Source organism: Bubalus kerabau, chromosome 2 (assembly GCF_029407905.1).
Source record: "Bubalus kerabau isolate K-KA32 ecotype Philippines breed swamp buffalo chromosome 2, PCC_UOA_SB_1v2, whole genome shotgun sequence".
Classification (NCBI taxonomy): Eukaryota; Metazoa; Chordata; class Mammalia; order Artiodactyla; family Bovidae; genus Bubalus; species Bubalus kerabau.
Window position 1 is genome coordinate 178490597 of NC_073625.1, and position 25746 is coordinate 178516342.

At 37.8% G+C, this 25746-nt stretch overlaps 1 protein-coding gene across 8 annotated transcripts in view; it reads right to left on the bottom strand.

The window, feature by feature from the left end:
* Window positions 1–7975: 7975 nt before the first annotated feature.
* The window catches only part of NCK1 (NCK adaptor protein 1), a 77584-nt gene continuing 59813 nt past the window's right edge, over window positions 7976–25746 (bottom strand). For all 8 annotated transcript variants that reach the window (XM_055569599.1, XM_055569598.1, XM_055569597.1 and 5 more), the window contains exons 3-4: window positions 10640–11352; window positions 7976–8698 (exon numbers count right to left, since the gene is read on the bottom strand). In XM_055569599.1, coding sequence (XP_055425574.1) covers window positions 8504–8698; window positions 10640–11352 — 908 coding nt within the window. In that variant the 3' untranslated portion in view covers window positions 7976–8503. The remainder of the gene's footprint in view (window positions 8699–10639; window positions 11353–25746) is intronic.

The following is a 25746-nucleotide window of genomic DNA, read 5'->3' on the forward strand; positions in this document are numbered from 1 at the left end:
TCAACTGCCATTCACTAAGGGCTTATATATGCTAGATACTGGAAATTAATAGTTCCTGACCTCAACCACAAACTTCCCAACTAGTGGATAAAATGGACATGAGAATAATCACAAATCAATATTGGAAATGAAGTGACAGAAATGTCACCAAAGGAATATAGGAGCATTAAACAGAAACACCTAACCCAGCCTAGGGGATCAGAGAAGACTTCCTGGAGGAGGTGACTTTAGGGCTGAGTATTAAATGCTAAAAAAAAATCAGCCAGCTACAGTGTGTTTAGGAAACCACAAGAAGCCTGGTGCAACTAGAGAACCAGGTTGGAGTAGCAAGAAATGGGGCTCAAAGGCAGACAAAAACAGAATTTGAGAGAGCTTTGAATGCCTTGTCGAGGAGCAGAGTTTATCCTGAGGCAATGAGAGTTAAAGGGGCTCCAATCTGATCACATCATCCTCTGTATTTGAGTTTGAGAAAGTTTATGACTAGGGTGGAAAAAACAGTGGAAGCGGCCAGACTGGAGGCTGGTAGGTGAGGAGGGAGATACTTTGGTCAGTCAGGTGAGAGATGCTGGCTTCCTCTAGGTTTTCCCATGTCTCGAGAGAGAAGCGAACAGATTCAAAACTTGGAGGTAGAATTGACAGCTCCTAGACATGGAGTGGATTGGAGGCGGTGGCGGCAAACATGATTTTCAGGTCCTAGGCTTGGGTAACTAGGTGGTGACAGCAGCTTAACCTAAACGTTAAGGAGGGTGGGGTGGCAGCAAGGTAGTCAGTGTTGGGGATGGTACAGAAAAAGTGTGCATGTGTTCAGTTTGATACACTTGAACTTGAGGTGCTCCTAAGGACTGGGGGATGTCAACGATCCAAATGTAAACGATCTTTGTCTCAGTTTATGAGTGTCAGAGTATGGCACCATTTCCCCTACCTTCAGCATTTCAGGGGTAGCTGAGACTAGAAGTGGTGAGAACATTCAGGGAGGGTATGCAGATTAAGGAGGTGGGTGGATATGCTCTTGATCAGCATTTAAGAATGAACTGACCAACGAAAAATGGCATAGAAAGATACGGGGAAATAAACAGGTCAGAAAGGTGGTTCTGGAACAGACTATGGTCCTGGAAACAATGAGGGAAGGGGTGCTCACCAAGTGGGAGTGCAGAAGAAAGTCACTTGATCATCGAAAAATGTCTCCAAGATTTATGTCACTTAGAAGGTCATTTGTAATCCCAGTAAGAGGAGTTCCAGTGGAGAACTTGGATCAGAAGTTAGATCGTTGTAGGCTGAGGAGTGCGTTGGAAAAAGTAGTGATCTCTTGATGTGAAGGGGAAGATAGCAACTCCATGAGCCTCATTTTTATAAAACAACGATGTCTTGCATAATAGTTGTGGGAATTAAAGAACGCAGACAAAGCACATTAGCACACTGCCAGGAACACAATAGGTCTTCACAAATGGTTTATTAACCATTTGTTGTATTAACAATAAATACATTAGGGATTATTTGCTCTTACTGGCTGGACCTTTGTAGGCTGCCCATCTTTCAGTTTGGACCCTGGATCAGCAAAAAAGGCTTCCAGTTGGCGACACCTATTAAGAGGGTCATCAAAAGCATGGGTTCTGGAGCCAGACTGTCTGGTTTGGTGTTTGGGCTTCGCCATTTACTAGTTGTGTTTTTTTAGCTAGCTCTTTTAAGCAATCTGTTTTAATGTCCTCCTCTGCAAACTGGAAAAAAATTGTAATAGTACCTAATTCATAGGGCTGTTGTGAGGATTATATGAGAGCACATTCAGGACAGGATCTGGCAAAGTTAAGTACGCAATAAGCATTAGCTGTGTTTTTTAAAAACATAATGGTCAAGAACACTTGCTGCACCGTCTCCTTGATCCCCACATTATAGATATAGTATATATACGATTTAAGTCTTTCAAGTTAAGATTTGATTCCCTACTTTTCAGATGAGGACACCCCTGAAAATTTACTGGAGACCCCCAGAGCTAGACAGAGACGGGAATTTTGACAGAGATCTGCCTAACTCCAAGTTCTTTTCACTCACCTTACTGCCTCCCAATTAGCACCAAAAGAGGGCTCGAAATGTGTACGAGGGACATAAAACAGTGAATGATCTAGATTAGCAAGGGCCTGAGAGAACAGACAGTCCTTAATATGGCATTTCAAGGATGTACCCACTTAAGATTTGGATAGGAGATACACATTTGCAGTTAAGCATTCCAACTGAGAGGATGGCATGGCCAAGGCTCAAGGATGGAAAAATCAAAGGAAAACAGACTGAGGATGAAAAGGTAAGTAAACAGAAAATGGGAGAAAGAACAAGCCTCATTTAGTTATGCTGTACGGTAAGGAGAGTTGTCCACCAGACTTTGAGATCTTAAGATATTTAGCTCAGTCTGGACATGAGTCCCTGTCAAGATCCCCTGCCCACCACTGCTGTTGACAAGGCAGTACTGCCTGCCAGTCCTTCACAGTCCACTGCAAGGACTCTGAACTCTGCTCAGCAGACTTCTGGGGCGTGCTGAAGGGTAATGCTACCTTTTTGAATGCTACCAATGCTTTTGAATGACAGTTCATCTCAGGACTGGCCCTTGAATCAACGAGGAGCTCAGACCATCAACCTCTGCATGGGCCATGCCACTGGTTGAGAATTTCTGGAGGGCTGTGCCTCACCTGCTGGCCGCTACCCTTGCCTGGACATGCCTGACTCTGACCATGCCTTTTTCTTCTTTGAGGAACTTCCCTCTCTATACCTTCGCATCAGTTGGTTGTGATCTATTAGTTGGTTGGTTGGTCTATACAACCTGCCAAAACCAAACTATCCTCTAACCTGCTGCCAGGACTTCTCAGATTAATTCCCACAGCATTCCAGAGCTGAAGATGATCAGTCATCTATGTCTGAAGATGAAGCACTGCAAGAACAAAGCTATTTCCCAAGTACAGTCTACAAATAGGAATTCGTTTTCCTATTACACTATTTGCCACTTGAATGATTATTGAAGGAAAAGCAAGGAGATAGTTTTTTTTTATGGAAAGGCAAGAGTTGGGAGGGAAAAGGGAATTGATGCTCAAGGAAGAAACTCCTAAGCCCTCTGAGCCCCATAAGTGCTGGGATTAAACTGAAGCAAGGGAGGCACCAGGGCACAAAATTTGAGGCAATAACTCTTAAGGTTGTGCAAACTCAGGGTAGGTCCTGGTGCTCTGGCACAGACCATGAGGTCAATTAACTGCAGTAATGCTTCCCTGCTCTACTTAGCACAAAATAGTCCTCTTCCCTTTAACCAAAGGAATATGTCTATGTCCTGTGTTTCAGCACATCTGACATTTCATTGTAACCCCATCTCAATTATTTTTCTTCTGCAAGTAACACAGTGGGTATTTAAACAGTAGAATTTGCCTTGTCTTAGATTTTTTTACTCCTGCTTCCACTGAGTCTGCTCCAGATGTAACTTTGACACACTTTCCAGCTCTCGTTTTCAGGATTCTTACAGTCCCTTTTCAACCTCCTGTGAACATACTTTACTTTTTCAATTTCCTGCCTGATTTATTGTCTGGCCACAGTGCAGAACATCAGGAATGTTAACCTCAATTCTTTCCTTCGGGTATGAATTAAAACCTTCAGGTCTGTCAACAAACTGTCCTCCTTCCTGTAGTTATAACTGATTCTTTTCTATGTGACACTCCCCAACAACTAAAGATGGAGAATCAGGCCTTATTCAAAACAGAACTTTGCAGTTAGAAGTTCCATGTCTAAATGACACAAATATTTTTATTCCAATTTTACAATTTGAAAACCAGAAACAATGCTCTGTAACAGTGCAAGATCGTAACATAATTTTTCAAATGATTTTGACTGCTGTATTTTCACTCATTCACTGGTTTAAAGCTAGTCACCAGAGATTAAGTGAAGCACACAGTACACTCAAGGTCAATCTTACGAGATCTCCTTTGACCATCCTGCATAAATTAACACCCCACTCTCTTCTTGCTCTGTTTTTCTTCATAGAACTTCTCCATTAGGCTTTACATTATGAGAAATGTACAGCTTTGGACAAATGTGTCCCTTCTCTTCACACTCATATTGCTAGGTTAGAATGGTCTGGTACCTACGCAAAATTATTTAAGGTGAGGTGGCTGGATGGTTGGTTGATGGATAAGTACCTCCAAAACCTAAGCAGACACAAAACTATACAGATAGATATTAACTGCCCAAAAAGTATTTTTCTCATCTTGACACCAAGTGATTAGCATATGCCCTGATGAAATTGTCTTCTACACCATCCCCCTTACCTATAGTCTAAAACGTATCAAAACAAGTGAAAGTATGTTTGCATTACTTGTTCCAAGAAAAGACATTTATTCAGGGATCACTCATTTCTTCTACAGATGCTCAAAAAACATCAATTATAACCATTCCAGTATTTAACAGACTCTGTAGTCTCATTCTGGAATATACCTGTCTCCATAATTTCCCAAAAGCTATCTTCAAATGTTCTACAGAGTTTAATATATTTTCTGAGTCCAGAGATCTATTTAAAGCAATATCTAAACTACTTTAGATGTCTATTCTTGTCTACTTGTAAGTTTGTTTTCCTGTTCAAAAGTCACAGTAATACATGGGAGAGGGGAAATTGAGTCCTTTTTGTCTTCTGTAACTACAAATAAAATTTGCAACATTATTTCAAAATACTGAGACCAGCTTTCCCTGGAGATTTAAAAGCAGCTTAAAAAGTAACTTGAGAGGAAATGTTTAAAAAATCTGCTAGGTAAACTAAATGTTTGTGTGAATCCTTTGTAGGCATTAGGCCAATTCTGAAGTATCTGAGATAATATAAGTGCTCAAACCAACATACATACTCTAAAAGACATGGGGGTTTATCTCTGTGAACATGGCCAGTGATAACGAAATCTTGCTCTTGCTCTTCAAAACCTCACTAAGCCCAATTTATGTTCTCGTTAAAGTCTCAGCAAACTATATTTATTAGTACTTCCAAATCAAAAGAACCCCTCACAGTAAACAATAAAAAGGTATTTCAGTTCTTTGGTCATTGGTTTTAGGTCATTTAATAGCAAGAAACTAGGGTGTGGAGTATGCAGAGTGTGCTGGTCTGTTAAGAGTTTAGAAGATGAGAATTAAGTCATATAAACTTGTTAAAAGCCAACAGAACCAGTTTTTCAGAAGGAGCTTTCCTACCTTGCCTTGCAATAGAAAAAAACACTGATTTTCCCAAGCAGCAGTAATATGGCATTTTCAACAAGTCCATTGGATGCTGTTCAAAACATAAAATGAGGATGTCATTTGTGCTGTATCAAATTTGCTTTATGTTAGAAGTGACTTCAATTGTGAAACCATTCAAAAACACTTAAAGAATCTAGATAAGACTACAAAGGATCTCCTTTTCTTCTAGCAAAATACTAAAGTGGAAAAGTTAAAGCATGCTGTAATATTTATTTCTAATTTATTAATTTGGACATCGCAACTGAAATGTTTCTGCAAAATGTTAAGTTTCCAGATTCCAAACCAAAAACTCCAAGTTACAGGAAAAACAGGGAGTAACTGCATTTTGAGATTTGAACTAGCAGGATAAAGGTTGGGAAACACTGTTTTACGCTGTTAATCTTTAATGTATTGGTAAAAATATGGGGTGCATCCATACTATCCAATGCCTTGTGAGAATTCAAGTCCAGTGTTACCAGCTTCTCATTTTTCAGGGGAAACCAAAACTCTGTTTATGTAAACCCCTCCCCACCCCATTAAAAAATGTTAACAATTATTTTTTTAAGCATTGCAGGTTGAACTGTATTCCTGTTTGGTTGTATCCTGAAATGGGTTATCTTGCAAGATGGGGGAAGGGTGGTGATGGTGAGTTTTGGACTTATTAACAGCAAAAAAAGTGTCTGTCTTGCTAGGGGAAGACGTGCCTTTTTGCAATTCTCACAAATGTATCTACACAGATGGTAGTGGCCCTGCTTTCTTGCAATCTCTAGATTAGATGACAAAATTAAAGCATTAAAGCTGGAGACAACTTATGGTTCATTACTCTATCCACATATCCATGAAGACATCATTGCACCAACCAAAGCTAGGCATTCTATTCTTACAGCAATTACAATGGATTGCACTAAAGCCTTCTGATTTTGTTAAGTGCTTTATCTGTGACACACCATCTTTAAAAGTGCCAGGTGTTACTGTGTATAGTCAAAGGCGTGTAATATGTGTGAATATGTATTCAGCTGAACTTAAGGACTTCTGACTAAATAACAGATACAGCAGCAACAGCTTTCTGTCACTGAGCTTATGTAAAGTTCAAAATCCTTCTTCCAAGAATTTGAAGTTATTTGTAGAAGTGGGCTGTGGGGCAGTTACGTGTGTTATGAATATTTAAATTGAAAGCTAAGCATCTCCTCACAGATGAAAGAAAATTTCTGTAATATTGCTCTTTCCAGGACTTTCCTCCTAGTCTAAAAACAGGCACAATGAGGCCAATGTGTCACAAGGCAAGTGTACAGGCTAGGAATGAGGAAAAGCAGTTTCTAATACAAGTCCTGCTACTAGCTAGCTATGTAGATGTTTTTAAAAATGGTTCCAGTTCTTAAGAAAATTCATAATTAAAAAAAAAAGTCATTGATGTAAACATTGGTTTTAAGACTTTAAAAAAATTGATAAAATGTTGAACTACAAAGTTAAGTAGTTCCCAGTGAGGTTTCCATCATATAGTAAGAGCACACAATAGCTATTATTGGCACACATGATCTCCTACGAATTCTCTAGTTATTATAAATCTAATTATAGCACAGAAATATGCATTCTGTTTCCAGTGCTGCTCCATTCCTACTTTCTCAAAATGCTTGACATCAGCTCAGCAGGGTTTGCTATAAATAGCTCACGTCTGTGATACAAAGTAGTAATTGAACCCATCTACGTCCTTTCTTTTTTTAAATAAACATCCATTTTTTAAGTAAGGAAGACTGGATGGAGGGGAATCCACAAAGAGGTAGAGAATAAAAAGCAAGCATCATCAAATGTTTGTTTAAAATTAAAAAGTCATTTTACAACTACTTTAAAACTATTTTCCTCAATTTATATTCAAGTGATTTTACAGCCAAAAAAGGTAAGCATGTGACTTTTGTTTCCATTAAACTTGCCTACTCATAATTATCTTAATAAATAAAGTGGGGCTGAGAAAGATAATGAAATACAAACTAAAAGGCTTTAAAAGCAGATGTAATAAAGATTTTAAAAACTGTAATAAAATGTTTGTATTTGCTAACTCCTGTTGCGTAGAGGGAGAAGTCAGGGCTGCCACCCAGTGGCAATGTAAGTCTTTAAATGATTTGAAGATTTAGAGAATTAAAAAACAAAATAAATCTAAAACCACCAAAATCAAGAAATTCATGAATTAGACAACTTCGATTTTAGAATCAGTAATTTTGTGTCTTAAATTTTCTCAAAGCATTAGCACATCACATCTTTTTCTCAAATACATATCGATTTTAGTGTCCTGGTCAATAAAATTCAAAGCTGAATGAAGAAAATAAAAATACTACAACTACTTTGCCTGATTATTACTGATTTTTTTGGGGGGAGGGGTGGTAGGGAGAGAACCAAGTATCTCATTGTCACCTACTTCTTCAAAATTTGGCCACAGCTTTTTTTCACAGTGACAAGATATAACATACTCAAAAACTAGACGCTTTGGTAAAATAACACTAAGGGAAAAAAGTAACACTGGAGCATCCATTTACAGTTAAAAGCTAAACATCTTGAGAATGCTTTTTTCTCTTGAATAACCAGATGAGAGAGAAGTGGGGGGAAAAAATTCATAGGAATTTGGAGATTTTTGCTTCCAACAGCTGTAAATTTAAATTGTACAAGATATATATTTTCTAACCTATGTCCCATATGGTTTGCTTTAAACTGAAAACAAATGAATTCTGAAAAATGACAGACACAACATATTTGGTATTTACAATGGTTTGTGACAAATATAATAGCTGAAAATAATGTCTAATTTTCCATTTATTATTGCTATTTAGTCACAGAAAAGATTAACTCTCCAAGAAATTTATTTTAGCATATGGTATATGTTGATATAATAGATATAATAATTTTACATGAATAGAAACCACTGCAGAAGTAACTAAGGTGGTGCCCTTACAAGAAAACAAAGGAAAGACGATAAAGACATTCTTTCATATAAAGACTTTTGATTTGCATCATTTTTTCAAAATATAAAACCTTAATATTAGAAGCAAGAGAAGAGCAAAGAAAACAATAAACCAGACCAAGGATAAGGAACTGCTCTATGCAGATACTTGCTGTATGTAGTATATATATATATGGGCTGAATTATAATAAAAATATTTTATGTATTATAGTCAATTCTCGTATAGAGTTAGAAACAGCAATTTCCAGTCAAGCATAACTGGACTGACGTTTTCTCAGTCTTCAATTACATGACGAATTACAACTGTACAGCAGTTCACTTCGGTCAGCAGTATCATGATAAATGCTTGATAAGATATAATTTTTCTCCTTGTTCACTTGTAAAAATTGGTGCCTTTTTGTAATGTTCTACAAGTTCTTCCATGGTACTGAATTTACGCTGCCCAATGCAGTAGACAGTCTCTTTTAGTTGTACTTTAAAATGCTTGTTTTTCCCTTGCGCTTTTAGTGATACTGAGAAATCATTTGGCTAGAAGAGAAAAAAACATTTTGAAAGACATCTATTAGCATTTTTATAGAAACTAATAACAGCTAAAATGTGAGCACTTTAAACACCAGGCACAAGGCTAAATTATTTACATGAATTATCTCCTTTATGCCTCAAAACAAACCCATTTTACAGATGAAAAAATAAAGGCTGAAGAGAAGCTGAGTTGTCCAAGATCATCTATCTAGTTAAAAGAGCCAGGATTCAATATTGAACCAGTTAAGACACCAAAATCTCCCTAACACCATAGCAAATCCTTTAGTTTAACATTTGATTCGTGATCTTCTCTTCATTCAAACTACTGGAGAAACACAGCAGAAAATCCAAGACATCCACCCCTTTTCAATTAGTACCAAACAGTAGCTGTCTTACAGAATAGCTGATATATACTCTGAATTCTCAAAGATGAAGGACACAAAAATGAGAACTAATGTAAACTCTAAGAGGTCATAAAATCAAAATGCCTGTACCGGGGAAGAAAGAAATACAAACAAGGGCCGGGGGCTATATGGGGGACAGCTGCGCAGGGCCGCCAGGCTGCAGCTGTCGCCCTGTAGGAACACAGCTCAACACCGACAGGCCTTCCAATTTTAAAAGGGAAGGCTGTCTCAATTTTCATTCGAAACCTCCCAATATTTAAATACTGACAATGAAGTCAAATGATTAAGAACACTGCGCAAGTCAAACAAAATATGCTTATTTGAGATCTCTACTTTAAAATTTCTACTACTAAAAATAATGGTGTATTTTGGCTAATATCTATGCTCAATTACCTATAAGAAAATACAAGGTATTCTGCAATCAAGCTACTTTCTTAGGTTTTTTCTTTTTTTAATTCTAACACTTCTTTGAACAGTTTATATCACCCTCTTATGCAGTTACTGTCAAAGTTTCAAACAGTGGGTTTCCTGGAAACATCTTATGGTTATTTACCACCCACTCCAGGGTCACTCCCTTCCTAGCCCTTCTGCCCACTGCTTGTCCTGGAAACCAGGGCCAGGTCAGGCACCTAACAGAAAACAAATCCCATTACTCTTCCCTATCATCAACCACCTGCTCTTCCGGTGGGGTTACATACAGACCCCCATTTCCTGAACTTCAGAGCAGGAGGTTCAATTAATTTCAATCTTGCTCCCTCTTCCCCCACCCCTTACACACATGCACGCGCGCACGCGCGCACACACACACACACACACACACACACACACACACACACATGATATATACACACAAAGCTAATACTAATCATGGAAAAGTAGTGATATCCTTTATCAAGGAAAAATAAAGGTCATTTTTAAGGGAAATGAGTATTATCAAATTCTAAAATCCTATACAGTATGCAAAAGAGCCCACATAACTATTTTCTTATTCAATTTTCATGGTTTTACAATTTTATTGTTTCACTACTATGGGAACAGAATTTATCATTATTGTAAATGCCCTCCCAAATATGGTGCATGTTCAAATGGGTTTTTGAGGTGCCTAAAAGTGTATTCCAACTTCCAAACAAGTATTTATATAGAAACAAATATAGATTTTTTTCTAAATTCAGGGATTTCATTTATTATAAGGATGACAGTGTACCGATTGTGCAATTTAAGAAATGTTTTTCCAGTTTAATCTACTGCGTTGTTCTCAGTGAAAAAGTCAGTGTTTAATTTTCTCCATTTTTCAGTTTAATGCAACAGATTCAGGAAGGCAAAACCAACAGAACTAGACAAGGCCAAATAATCCTGTTTAAGGCTATATTTTACTAAAAATAAATATACTTGGAAAGAACATTGACTTTACTCAGAAACTTCACATGTTAACAAATATACTACCTGGTTAATTTTACGGAAGCCACTAAACCTCTCTGGTCTTCCATTTATTTTTTTTAATATCCAGGGCTCTATTTCCATTTACCTTTGAAAACCAACTTACCGAAGATTCACTATCACGAATGAGGAAATCACCTTCATGCCCTCTTTCATTTAATGCCATTTCTGCTTGGTGCCTGGTGACTTTCCCATAATACCACGGATTGCCAGCAAACTTTCCAGTAAGTGAAGGCCTAATGTAATCACACTGTGGAGGCGATGGTTCCAAACCTGATGTTAATGGGTTATTCTGCATAATGGTAACATAGTTTTTTGGCACCAGACCAACCATTCCATTGATCTTCCTGCATTTCCACCACTCGGGGTCATTTTCAGGTTTTTCAATAACATCCATTATATCTCCTTTCTCAAAATTAAGTTCTTCATCATTGGACGAGCTGAATGGGTAAAGAGCCTGAACCACATGTAACACTTGCCCAGTATTTAGGTTATTGACGACTGCTGCTAACTTCTCTGACAAAGAACCCACATGATCACCCAAAGGACTGTCGCCTTCCTCAGTCACATAGTTTGAAGGGAACCATCCAACTTGTCCATTGTAGCTACCCCGCCACCACCCATCACTGCATTTCTCCATAACGATCACCTTCGTCCCTTTTATCAATGATAATTCATCCTCTCTCTCTGCCATATAGTTAAATTTTACATAAGCAGGCATGTTGAGGTCATAGAGACGTTCCCCGGGGTCAACAAAGCTATCATCAGCAGGAGATGCAGAATCCGGCACACTAGGTTTTCTTTTCACTTTTCCAATGCCTGTTTAAATAAAAAAGGGTAATAAGAATATGAAACAATGAAAAACAAAAAACACCAATTCATTCATTACAAAAGGATCTTCAACTCAGTAACTAAATTTTTTACCCTCCCTCCTCCTCTCCATGTCACTCTTCTTTCTTTGCATTTGCATTCTCATGACTTATTTATTTTATATAACTCAAGTTTGTTACTTTTGACCCCCCTCATAAATTCTCTTTTCTCATGTTAAAGACCCTGAAGTAATTGTATAGCATCATTCTAAAGTTGCCCTAAAATTAATAAACTGTCTCTTAAATGTAAGTATTAAATTATTTCCTACATATCTACAATCTAAATACATAAAGGCTCCAGCAAACCCAAGTTCTTCTTTATTAACTAAGAGTCTATAACTAGCTGTATAGAAATTAAATAGTAACTTAAATTACAATTTAATATGCAAAATAAAACTCTAGTTATGTCTGGATAATCCTCCCATTTGCTTTCTTAGTTTCCAAGACTCAGGTTGCTCTATTTACTTCATGCTCATTTTATAATAATATACAATTTACTTGCTTATCTGTCTTCACCCAATTCACATATAAATAAGCTTCAAAACAGCAGAGATTTTTGCTGACTTTGTTCACGGATATAATCCCAAGGATCTCACACAATGCCTTAGCAAACAGGAGATGCCTAATATATATTTGTTAAAAGAATGAAAAAAATAACCAAATGGTACTATCATCGTAAATGTATGCTACGGCAACTTTAGCATATGAGTTTGTGTTCTCCTTTTACTGAAAAAACTAAGGCATCCTTAGGTAAAATTTCTCAAATACTTTCTATTTCAAAATGCTTTCTCATAATCAGAGAAATGCAAATCAAAACCACTATGAGGTACCATTTCACACCAGTCAGAATGGCTGCGATCCAAAAGTCTACAAGTAATAAATGCTGGAGAAGGTGTGGAGAAAAGGGAACCCTCTTACACTGTTGGTGGGAATGCAAACTAGGACAGCCACTATGGAGAACAGTGTGGAGATTCCTTAAAAAACCGGAAATAGAACTGCCTTATGATCCAGCAATCCCACTGCTGGGCATACACACTGAGGAAACCAGAAGGGAAAGAGACACGTGTACCCCAATGTTCATCGCAGCACTGTTTATAATAGCCAGGACATGGAAGCAACCTAGATGTCCATCAGCAGATGAATGGATAAGAAAGCAGTGGTACATATACACAACGGAGTATTACTCAGCCATTAAAAAGAATACATTTGAATCAGTTCTAATGAGGTGGATGAAACTGGAGCCTATTATACAGAGTGAAGTAAGCCAGAAAGAAAAACACCAATACAGTATACTAACGCATATATATGGAATTTAGAAAGATGATAACAATAACCCTGTGTATGAGACAGCAAAAGAGACACTGATGTATAAAACAGTCTTATGGACTCTGTGGGAGAGGGAGAGGGTGGGAAGATTTGGGAGAATGGCATTGAAACATGTAAAATATCATGTATGAAATGAGTTGCCAGTCCAGGTCCGATGCACGATACTGGATGCTTGGGGCTGGTGCACTGGGACGACCCAGAGGGATGGTATGGGGAGGGAGGAGGGTTCAGGGTGGGGCACACATGTATACCTGTGGAGGATTCATTTTGATATTTGGCAAAACTAATACAATTATGTAAAGTTTAAAAAAAAAAAAAATTCTTTCTCATTACCCTTACTCTTTTTTTTCTGCCAAGTTCCCAACCTCTAATCCTTCTGGACTCTTAATACCATCTTTCCTGCCTCTTTTTGGGACTCTTGGCCATCCAGATCTGTTTTCCTCCCACTCACTCCCAAAGTCTAGAAAAACACTTAGATCACTTCTATTCCAGAACAGAGTTACACAACTCTGCTATTGTTTTTTAACTACATCATTCTTAAAAGGTTGTCTTCCCTTTTTCTTTCAACTCTTTTGCCACTCACTCACTCCTAACTCCTTATAATCTGGTCCTTCATCTCCACCAAAACTACTTAATTACTTACAGCTGTCATCTTTTCACAGCAAATTAGACCATTTTAGAGTCCTCAGTCTTTTCAAGCTCTCTATACACAACCAAGATCACAGATTACTCTCTACAACAATTTCTCCTTCTTTAATTTCCCCGAGAGTATGTTGTTTTCCCCACTGATCTGTTTAAATATTCTTGTGTTCCTCTGTCTGGGCTCCTATAAACCTTGTTATAAAAACTGCATTTTTACTTGCTTACTTGTCCCATCTTAATAAAACAGTGAGTTTCCTGGGGCAGTAAACTGGATTTTACTACCTTGTCTCTCCAGCACTTAGCAGTAACTATACTAGTAGCAGGAGCAAACGGAATGTCTGCTAAAAGAGTAAGTGAATGATTCCTTAGTTCAAAGTATTTCCCAAGATGCCATGCTTGGACTTAGCCTCTACTTCAAGGAAATCACTTTCATTTTCTGTAACTTCCAAAGAGAAGATTCCAAGGTCTCTTTGCAGCTCCAAGCTGGAATTTACACATTACAATTCCAACTGTCACTAGTCATCTACAGAAGGCACCATGAGCAACTCAAATACAACCACCATGTCCAAATGAAAATAATCTCTCTAATATCCATAAATCAACTAACTCCCCCTGCCCCTAATTTCCTTCCTTCTGGCTAATGATATATCATGATTATGAAAAATCTGTACATCAGGGATTTCTGGCACTGTAGGGAACTCTAGGGTTCCATCCTTCCAAAAGAGTAATTAATGAGCTCATGAATACAGTCAAAATCAACTTTTGTGGAACTCTAGAATCCAGTAAGGAACTTAAAATAACTAGGGCAAGGCTTAATGAAGAAAGAAGCTGCTGCTGTGTAGTAAGAGAGCATGGTAGCATTTTAAGTTGTCTGCTGCTGCTGCTAAGTCACTTCAGTCATGGCCGACTCTGCGCGACCCCATAGACGGCAGCCCACCAGGCTCCCCCGTCCCTGGGATTCTCCAGGCAAGAACACTGGAGTGGGTTGCCATTTCCTTCTCCAATGCGTGAGAGTGAAGTCACTCAGTCGTGTCTGACTCTTGGCGACCCGATGGACTGCAGCCTACCAGGCTCCTCTGTCCAAGGGATTTTCTAGGCAAGAGTACTGGAGTGGGTTGCCATTGCCTTCTCCGAAGTTGTCTGCCTAAGTTATCTCCTGTCAGAGAGAGTAATACAAATCTTTCTCATAAAGAATTGTAATTATGGGTTTCAATCTCTCAGGCAGCCACCTGAAGGACTGGCACAGTGGCTTGCCTTGCTTTCAACTGACTTGGAGCATTCTCAGGATTAGGGTGTTTTCTGCTGAAATTATTTAATTGATGCAGCAGCCTGAGGTAAAAAACATAAAAATCTTAAAAAAAAAAAACTGAGAAAAAAATTTTAGAAAGTTCAAAAAAGGAAAACTTGCACATGCCATCATCAGCAACTATTTACATAGAATTTACGTTGTATTAGGTATTGCAAGTAACCTAGAGATGATTTAACATATATGGGAGAGTATGTGCAGAGTATATGCAAATACTACGCTGCTTGTACAAGGATTATCCTTAAGTTTTGGTATTTGCAGGGGATACTGGAACCAAAACCTAGCAGATACGAAGGGATGACTATACTATCCAAAGTGATGCACAGATTCAGTGAAATCCTTATCAAAGTACCCCCCTTTTTTTTCAGAAATGGAAAAAGCTGACTCTAAAATTCATATGGAATTGTAAAAGACCCCAAATAGCCAAAAGAAAATCTTAAAAATGGAAAACAAAGTTGGAAGATTCATATTTCCCAATTTCAAAATTTACTACAAAGGCACAGTAATCAAAAAAGTGTAGTACTGGCACAAAAGGAATGAAAAATAGACCAATGGAATAGAATTGAGAGTAGTGAAATAAAACCATACATCTTTGGTCAATTGATTTTTAACTCTGACCACGAGAAGGGTGCCAAGACCATTTTAATACAGGAAAGAATAGTCTCTTTAACAAATGATGCTGAGACAACTGGATATCCACATGCAAAAGAATGAAACTGGATTCCTACTTCATACCACATATAAGAATCAACTCAAAATAGATATGATGCAAATAAGAGTTAAAACTTAAAAACTCTCAGAAGAAAATTTAGGGAAAAGTCTTTCTGACCTTGGATTTAGCAACAGATTCTCAGATTTGACACCAAATAATAATAATAAACTACACTTCATTAAAAAAAAAAAAACCATTTGTGCAAAGGACACTATCAAGAAAATGAAAAGACAACCTACATAATTAGAAAAGAATACTTGCAAATATAATTCTGATAAGAATCTATATCCAGAACATCTAATGCACTTGCAAAACCCAACAACAAAAAGAAATACTTATCTCAAAAATGGACAACGGACTTGAATTCAAGTAATTCTCCAAAGGTATACAAATACCTCAAAAGCACTTGAAAAGAAGCTCAATATCATTAGTCATTACAGAAATGCCAATCAAAATAACAATGAAATACCATTTCACATCTTACTAGGATGGCTATCAGTTCAGTTCAGTCACTCAGTCGTGTCCGACTCTTTGCAACCCCATGAATCACAGCACGCCAGGCCTCCCTGTCCATCACCAACTCCCGGAGTTCACTCAGACTCACGTCCATCGAATCAGTGACGCCATCCAGCCACCTCATCCTCTGCCGTCCCCTTCTCCTCCTGCCCCCAATCCCTCCCAGCATCAGAGTCTTTTCCAATGAGTCAACTCTTCGCATGAGGTGGCCAAAGTACTGGAGTTTCAGCTTTAGCATCATTCCTTCCAAAGAAATCCCAGGGCTGATCTCCTTCAGAATGGACTGGTTGGATCTCCTTGCAGTCCAAGGGACTCTCAAGAGTCTTCTCCAACACCACACTTCAAAAGCATCAATTCTTCGGCGCTCAGCCTTCTTCACAGTCCAACTCTCACATCCATACATGACCACAGGCAAAACCCTAGCCTTGACTTAACGGACCTTTGTTGGCAAAGTAATGTCTCTGCTTTTCAATATGCTATCTAGGTTGGTCATAACTTTCCTTCCAAGGAGTAAGCGTCTTTTAATTTCATGGCTGCAGTCACCATCTGCAGTGATTTTGGAGCCCAGAAAAATAAAGTCTGACACTGTTTCCACTGTTTCCCCATCTATTTGCCATGAAGTGATGGGACCAGATGCCATGATCTTTGTCTTCTGAATGTTGAGCTTTAAGCCAACTTTTTCACTCTCTACTTTCACTTTCATCAAGAGGCTTTTTAGTTCCTCTTCTCTTTCTGCCATAAGGGTGGTGTCATCTGCATATCTGAGGTTATTAATATTTCTCCCAGCAATCTTGATTCCAGCTTGTGCTTCTTCCAGCCCAGCGTTTCTCATGATGTACTCTGCATAGAAGTTAAATAAGCAGGGTAACAATATACAGCCTTGACATACTCCTTTTCCTATTAGGAACCAGTCTGTTGTTCCATGTCCAGTTCTGTTGCTTCCTGACCGGCATACAGGTTTCTCAAGAGGCAGGTCAGGTGGTCTGGTATTCCCATCTCTTTCAGAATTTTCCACAGTTTATTGTGATCCACACAGTCAAAGGCTTTGGCATAGTCAATAAAGCAGAAATACATGTTTTTCTGGAACTCTCTTGCTTTTTTGATGATCCAGCGAATGTTGGCAATTTGATCTCTGGTTCCTCTGCCTTTTCTAAAACCAGCTTGAACATCTGGAAGTTCATGGTTCACGTACTGCTGAAGCCTGGCTTGGAGAATTTTGAGTGTTACTTTACTAGCGTGTGAGGTAAGTGCAATTGTGCGGTAGTTTGAGCATTCTTTGGCACTGCCTTTCTTTGGGATTGGAATAATAAAACCAAATTAAACCAAACCAAAAAAAAAAAGGAAAATAAGTATTGATGAGGATATGTAGAAACTGGAACCCCTTTTATACTACTGGTCAAAATGCAGAATGGTACAAATGCCAAGGGAAACAGGTGATGGTTCCTCAAATGTTAAACAGAGAAGTACCATAATTCCACTCATAGGTATATACTCAAAAGAACCGAAAACAGGAATTAAAACAAATACTTGTGTACAAATGTTCACATCTTCCTAGTCACAATAATCAAAACATAGAAACCACCCAAATGTACATCAACAGATGGATGGATACACAAAAATGTGGTATATACCCATATAAGGCAATATTCAGTTCAGTTCAGTCGGTTAGTCATGTCCGACTCTTTGCGACCCCGTGAATCGCAGCACGCCACGCCTCCCTGTTCATCACCAACTCCTGGAGTTCACTCAGACTCACGTCCATCGAGTCAGTGACGCCATCCAGCCATCTCATCCTCTGTCATCCCCTTCTCCTCCTGCCCTCAATCCCTCCCAGCATCAGGGTCTTTTCCAATGAGACAACTCTTTGCATGAGATGGCCAAAGTATTGGAGTTTCAGCATCAGTCCTTCCAATGAACACCCAGGACTGATGTCCTTTAGGATGGTCTTGATGAAAGTGAAAGAGGAGACTGAAAAAGTTGGCTTAAAGCTCAACATTCAGAAAACTAAGATCATGGCATCTGGTCCCATCACTTCACGGCAAATAGATGGGGAAACAGTGGAAACAGTGTCAGACTTTATTTATTTGGGCTCCAAAATCACTGCAGATGGTGACTGAAGCCATGAAATTAAAAGACACTTACTCCTTGGAAGGAAAGTTATGACCAACCTAGATAGCATATTCAAAAGCAGAGACATTACTTTGCCAACAAAGGTCCGTCTAGTCAAGGCTATGGTTTTTCCAGTGGTCATGTATGGATGTGAGATTTGGACTGTGAAGAAAGCTGAGTGCCGAAGAATTGATGCTTCTGAACTGTGGTGTTAGAGAAGACTCTTGAGAGTCCCTTGGACTGCAAGGAGATCCAACCAGTCCATCCTAAAGGCAATATTCTTCAGCGATAAAAGGGATGAAGCAGTGATACATGCTACAACATATTACACTTTAAAATGGTTAATTAACTTCATGAACTTTACATCATAAAAATTACTCAAAAACAGTGTGCTGAGTGAAAGAAACTAGACACAAAACGTTAATATTGTATGATTCCATATTATCTACTCTGGTTATGTCATATAATGATTACATATTATACAACATAGCCAGAGTAGGTAACTCTGTATAGACAGAAAGCCGATTGGTGGTTGCCAGGGGCTGAAGAGAAGGAGTAATGGGAGCAACTGTTGAATGGGAATAGGGTTTCCTTTTGGAGTGATGAAAATAGTCTGGAATTAGATGCGATGGTTGCACAACACTGTTAATGAACTAGATAACACTGAATTATACACTTAAAAATGGTTGATTACCTTCATGAACTATACATCATAAAAATTACTTTCTTAAAAGATTCCCACGTCAATTTCTTAAAGTCATCATATGTCCTTTCTGCCAAAATTTTCCATTTCTACTATTCATGTTCTAGTTCAGGCCCATGTTGTGCTTGAGCTGTCACTACCCTCTAATTTTCTTTTCCTTTTTCTTTTACTAATCCAGTCTATCTGACTTCAACCCATCACCAATATCATCCAGTCTAACTTTATATTACAGCTACAATTACATGACCTATTGTAGCACAAGCTGGAATCAATATTGCAGGGAGAAATATCAATAACCTCAGATATGCAGATGACAACACCTTTATGGCAAAAAGCGAAGAGGAACTAAAGAACCTCTTGAAAGTGAAACATAAGAGTGAAAAAGCTGGCTTAAAACTCAACATTCAAAAAACAAAGATCATGGCATCCAGTCCCATCACTTCATGGCAAACAGATGGGGAAACAATGGAAACAGTGACAGACTTTATTTTCTTGGCTCCAAAATCACTATGAATGGTGACTGCAGCCATGAAATTAAAAGATGCCTGCTCCCCGGAAGAAAAGCTATGACCCACCTAGACAGCATATTAAAAAGCAGAGACATTACTTTACCAACAAAGGTCCGTCTTGTCAAAGCTATGGTTTTTTCAGTAGTAATGTACGGATGTGAGAGTTGGACTATAAAGAAGGCTAAGCACTGAAGAACTGATGCCTTCAAACTGTGGTGCTAGCGAAGACTCTTGAGAGTCCTCTGGACTGCAAGGAGATCAAACCAGTCAATCCTAAAAGAAATCAGTCCTGAATATTCATTGGAAAGACTGATGCTGAAGCTGAAGCTCCAATACTTGGCCACCTGATGCGAAAAACTGACTCACTGGAAAAGATCCTGATGCTGGGCAAGACTGAAGGCAGGAGGAGGAGGGAATGAGGATGAGATGGATGGGGGCTGGACAGCATTGCCGAATTGATGGACATGAGTTTAAACAAGCTCCAGGAGTAGGTGATAGACAGGGAAGCCTGGCGTGCTGCAGTCCATGGGGTCTCAAAGAGTTAGACACAACTGAGCGACTAAACTGAACTGATTACGCAAAAGCCAATAATGGCTCTTTTGCCTAATAAATTACAAGAAATACTGTGCCTAGAGCTTCCCTCATAGCTCAGTCGGCAAATCATCTGCCTGTAATGCGGGAGAACCCGGGTTCAATTCCTGGGTCGGGAAGATCCCCTGGAGAAGGAAATGGCAACCCATTCCAGTATTCTTGCCTGGAGAATCCCATGGACAGAAGAGCCTGACAGGCTACAGTCCATGGGATCACAAGAGTCGGACACGACTTAGTGACTTAACAACAACAACTGTGCCTAGAGTCTACAGTCCTCTACAGATTGTCCTCAAACCTTCCTTTCCAGGCTTATATTATAGACTATAGCAAACAGTAGAGGCCTTGAAACATTATAGGCCTTTGGGTTCACATCCCAGGTATGTGTCTTATTAACCATGCCATCTTGAGGAAGCTATTTCACTTTTTGGAGCTTGTAAACAGCACTTATCATGAGTGTTATGAGAACTGAATACAACAATGTAATAGCACAGTATACAGGAGTAAATGTTAAATAAAAGCATCTTTCTGTAACGCCCTGCATTGAAACTAAAGTTTAATAAAAATGTGGAAATATCTAATTCATGACTTAGTTTACCTCGTTTGCTAGTTTTTTCCCAAAACCTTATTAAAAATTCTGCCTTTTAAAGAATCTACCCATTCAAGAAGTGTCATTTCAAATAACAACTTTATTATTTTATCTTCCTGCTTTGTGTTTTTCAATATCCTTCATTCTCCATCCTCAATTCCCATGATATATAAGCTCTCCTTTTTTAAAAAATATTTTTATTTTAGTATTCTGTATTTCTGAGGTACTTGTATGCTAGCATTTTCTGTGTTTATCTTTTAACCCTATCTACAAGAATATAAGCTTTCAGAGAGGATCATTTTACTATCTCACTGATCTTTTGCATTTCCTATATACTGTTTATAACTGTACAGATGGAAGATGATCAATGGGTTTATCAAATTGATTAAATTGAATATTGATATAAGCAAATGCAAAATTTAAATCTGAAAATGAAGACTAGTTCTAAAATATTTTTTTGATTCTGAAAAAGATAATGGTCTAAGACTAATTATACCTTGTCCAAAAAAAGAATGAAGAATTTCTAGACAGACCCAACAATTAAATCCCAAGTAGGAAACAATCAAAACAACTTATTTTAATCTTAGAGGCCAGAAACAGTTCACAGAAAATACAAACTTAGAATATCTGTTTTCTGTGCAACACAAAGTCCTGTTTATCATGTGGATGATACAAATGCATGCAAAATCGATGGTTCGCTTTTTCCCCTGCTTACAAATCTTTAGGAAGGGCTTGTTTCTTTTGTTTCCACTGCTTAAAAACAGTCTTTCTAATCTCATGTTTTATCAATAAGAGAGTAGATGCAAATGCACTTTACAAAATTATACAAATGTAAAGTATTAGTATCTCAATTTCTCAAGTATGTTATAATCAACAATTAGATCATTCCAACAACACAGGGCTTCCTGGATAGTTCAGTTGGTAAACAATCCGTCTGCAATGCAGGAGACCCTGGTTTGATTCCTGGGTCAAGTAGATCTGCTAAAGAGAAGGGATAGGCTACCCACTCCAGTATTCTTGGGCTTCCTTGTGGCTCAGCTGGTAAATAATCTGCTTGCAATGTGGGAGACCTGGGTTGGGAAGATCCCCTGGAGAAGGGAAAGGCTACCCACTCCAGTATTTTGGCCTGGAGAATTCCATGGGCTGTATAGTCCATGGGGTTGCAAAGAGTCAGACACGACTGAGTGACTTTCACATTACATCACAGCAACAAGCAGGCTCCTTCAGATCTTTTCTAAATTGTTCTCAACTTCAGCTGGTTCACCACAATCCTAATTTTAATCAGACCCTTTTGCAGCAAATCCTGCCAATCCATTACTTATCTGACTCTAACGCTATAGTCATAAATGTAATGTGTACACTAGGAAAACTCTTTAACAAGAGACCCTAAGTTTAAATTTCAATGGTGCTACTTACAGATTAATCAGAGCTTGGTCAAGTTATTTAATCTTCTTTAAACTCTAGTTTCCTTGTTTGTGAAATGTGGTGCATAGTAACTACCTACCTCAGAAAAATTTTGTAACGAATTTTTAAAAGTTTATATGGAAAGCACTCAGCACAGTGTATACACAGCACACAGCAGGCACTCAATCGATGGTGACTACTATCGATATTTTCCTACCTCCTAGTGCTTCCGGAATTTATTTTTTCAAAAATAAGCATTTTTTTTACTATACTTTTTTTTTTCACTATTTTTATTATTTTATTTATTTATTTTTTTACTATTTTTATTATTTTATTTTTTTACTATAGCATGAAATAGCTGGACGTGGCCAGGGTTGGGAGGGAAATACTCAGGTCTATGAACTCAGGACGTGCATAACTCTGAGGTAGTCATTTTTATCATTAGCTTTGTTTAAAAAAACCAAAAGCATTAGTATAGCTTTCAATCTTCCCCTCACTCACACTCTTCCCCTTCCACTCCAATCCACTAGTCTTACTTCTTTCTTCCTATAGCACCGTTTCTTGACCAAAACAGTGTACTACTAACTCCTCAAAAGTTTTTAAGAATCTAGTGAAGCACTGTGAATATTCCATCTTTATAAAATGGTTGTCCTCTCCTATAGGATAGTTAAGGCAAATCTTTGTACCGATTAACTATTCGTTATGTAACCTGGTTTCCAAATCCTTTGATAAACCTTATGCCAGTATTTGGAAGCACCTGAGTTTCTCAAAACCACTGTTAAAGTATAGCTAGCCAAAATGAATAGACTATGTCACACACTGCAGCCCTTCACCTGAGCACCTCATAAATTTGAATCAATACCATCATATAACATGTTGAGAGTTTTTTTAGCACATACATTATCACAGCAGCTCCTGCTAAGTCTTTTACTCATGTAAACCACTGCCAGGACAGATTCTCAGCAATTTTTCAATCCCTTTTAAAAAGCTAATTAGACTTTTACATTAATGTCTGTCTCTATTAATCTGTTTCTCAGTTTTTAGCTTTCAAATGTATTTCTGAACTCAATGTACTAGTTACACTTTCATCATTAGGTCTTTACTTTAAGGATGTCATTTCCCCTCCATCTAAATCACACAGTAAATAAATGTTCGACAGAATGAGTCTGAAGAGGGGCACTTCCGTGGTGGTCCAGTAAGAATGCAGGAGAGGCGGGTCTAATCCCTGGTCAGTGAATGAAAATCCCATATGCTGTGTGCAGTTAAGCCCACATGCCTCAACTACTGAGCCCCAGGTGATCTGCAACAAGAGAAGCCTGTGTGCCACAATGAAGACCCAGCACAGCAAAAATAAAAGAATAATACTGATCCTTGCTAATTCTTTAGGGAACTATAATTCTGTTATGTTCCTATTTCTTAAAAACCAGTTTCTCCCTTATGGATTTCCCCCTTATTTCTATGACACACATAAGGCTGATCAGCTGTGTACCAGGACTATAAGACTTTCAAAGTCAGTAGGGAATTTCCAAGATCATCTGGTCTTGCCCAACTCTCTCCTTTACAAATAAGAAACAGGAAATCAGCAAAGTTATACACCCTTGGCCACATGGCTAATAACTGATATATCTGGGAGGAGAATGAAGGAATTCTAAATATTATAAATGATGTTCTTTCCAACAGAGGTTTTTATTTAATATTTTTTTGTATTTTTATCAGTTTACCTGATTTATATGAAATAAGATAAATTACTGCTTTTTATTATTCTCTGCTTTATCTGAAACAATGCCCTTTCTGTTCTCAAGGGTTCTAGTTGCCTACCACACAAGGAGCACAAATATTGTTTCCTCTATGTTTCAAGTCCGTTCAGGGAAAACAGTAGGTGAATAGCCTATTTCTATTCTAACAAGCTATAAAACTAAATTAGTAAAATTTCGGCTTACTGTAAGCAGTGAGGAACGAATACTTTGGTTATCAATCTCAAATCCTGACTCTAAGTCTACAAATGTATTTAAGAATAACTATCAACTTTCTAAGATTCAATAGAATGATAATTTTATATTATATTGATGGTAAATATTAAATCACTGTATCAGTGATACAGTATATCCTTTTTATATCACTTCTAGTTGGTTTATGGTCAGTATCACTTAAAATCAAACTTAAGAAATATTAACAATAAATAATAACCATCACCTACCTCCCCATCAGAATCTAAGTTCTGTGACAATTAGTTTTTATCTGGCCTGCAGTAGGTAGGTTCTCAATAAAAATGTTGATAAATGAATGAATGAAGAAACTCTTTAAAAGGAAAACTAACTCCCAAAATGGATCTAAAATTTTAACAACTCCCCAAAAACCAACCAAGAAAGACATATTCCAGAAGGATTCATTTGGCCACCAAAGTTACCGAAAAAAAATGAATGAGTCTTAATATTATAATTATAGCTTTTTTGCCAATGAAGTGCCTGATCCCTTTCCATTTTGCTCTTTGCCACAGAATCTCCTGACAGGTTACTCTGTTTCCTTAGACTCCTTACACATAAGAGAGTTCTACAACAATTTCTCTGTTCATTTTTCTAGAACCACTGAGCAACTGTTCAAAGAGACCAAATCAAGTTCACTATCATAGGAGTATACAAAGGCTATCAGCAGATCCACAATTTAGGTTCTTTGTTAGTATCAGAATCACTTTAAAACCTCGACTCAAAGCAATCCAAGTTCACTATTTTCTGTCAATGTTTTCAAATTCTTTGTATGCAGCTGCTCTCACAATTCATTTCAAACTATCAAATCTCACATTAACCAAAACAGCAATTTCTAGCAATCTGACACTGATTAAATTAAAATACCCTCTATACCGGTGCTTTCATTAAGCATTATCTTCTACATCAGTCCTCTAAAGTCTAAGTAAAAAGCAGTAACAGTATCATGTTACTTCAAATGCTGAGGATGATCTTGCTCACTTAAATCCTTTTTCTCCTCCTAATATGTTTACAATTTATTTAGTTAATTTCAAATGTCTATGCTAAGTTCAGAGAACTAACTACATCAAAGTCAAATCATTTATACTTTTTCTATTTGTTATTTAAATACTGATATTAAAATTTTGAAATTATTTTACTTATCAAGTCAAAGCTATTAATATCTGATGTACTGCCACTTAGCTTATGATTGACAAACATAAAGCACCAGCCTATATAAACCCACCATGTTCTCTCCTTACAGTTTTCCTTTAAATTCACAAACTGAAAATTCTAATTCAAAAACAAGAAAGCTATAGATATAATAAACAGATTCACTTACTGAAAAAATCTTTAAACACCTTTAGCCAATTCATTTGGAAAAAAAATCCCGTGTTCTCTTTCGTTAGTTTGTTAACACAGCAGGATAATTTTCAGTGAACTTCCTGGTTCTGCAACACTGAAACTCCCCACACCCCATCCATGTGACTTGGCCCACACCCAGGCAATAGAAAGTTTTCCTAAGGCTTTCCTCTTGCCAAAACATTTTTTCCCTGAATGCTAACAGAACTTACAAAACAAGGATATCATGATGGCCACAAATATGACCTTACTATTCAGATTTATTTTGGAAGAAGTTTTAAAGCACATATTTAAAGCATATTTTTTTCAGTAGTTGAAAATACATTCATGTATTCATTCTTTTTTAATTGGAGTAGAATTACTTTACAATGTTGCATGAGTTTCTGCTGTACAACAAAGTGAATCAGCAATATGTATATCTATATCCCCTCCCTCTTGGAGCTCCCTTGATCCTACACCCCCAACCCACCCATCGAGGTCATCACAGAGCACCAAGCTGAGCTCCCTGTGCTGCTCTGCGGGTTCCCACTAGCTATCTGTTTCACACGTGTTAGTGTATTTCTGTCAAACCTAATCTCCCAGTTCATCCCACCCTCCCCTTTCCTAACCTCTTCTCC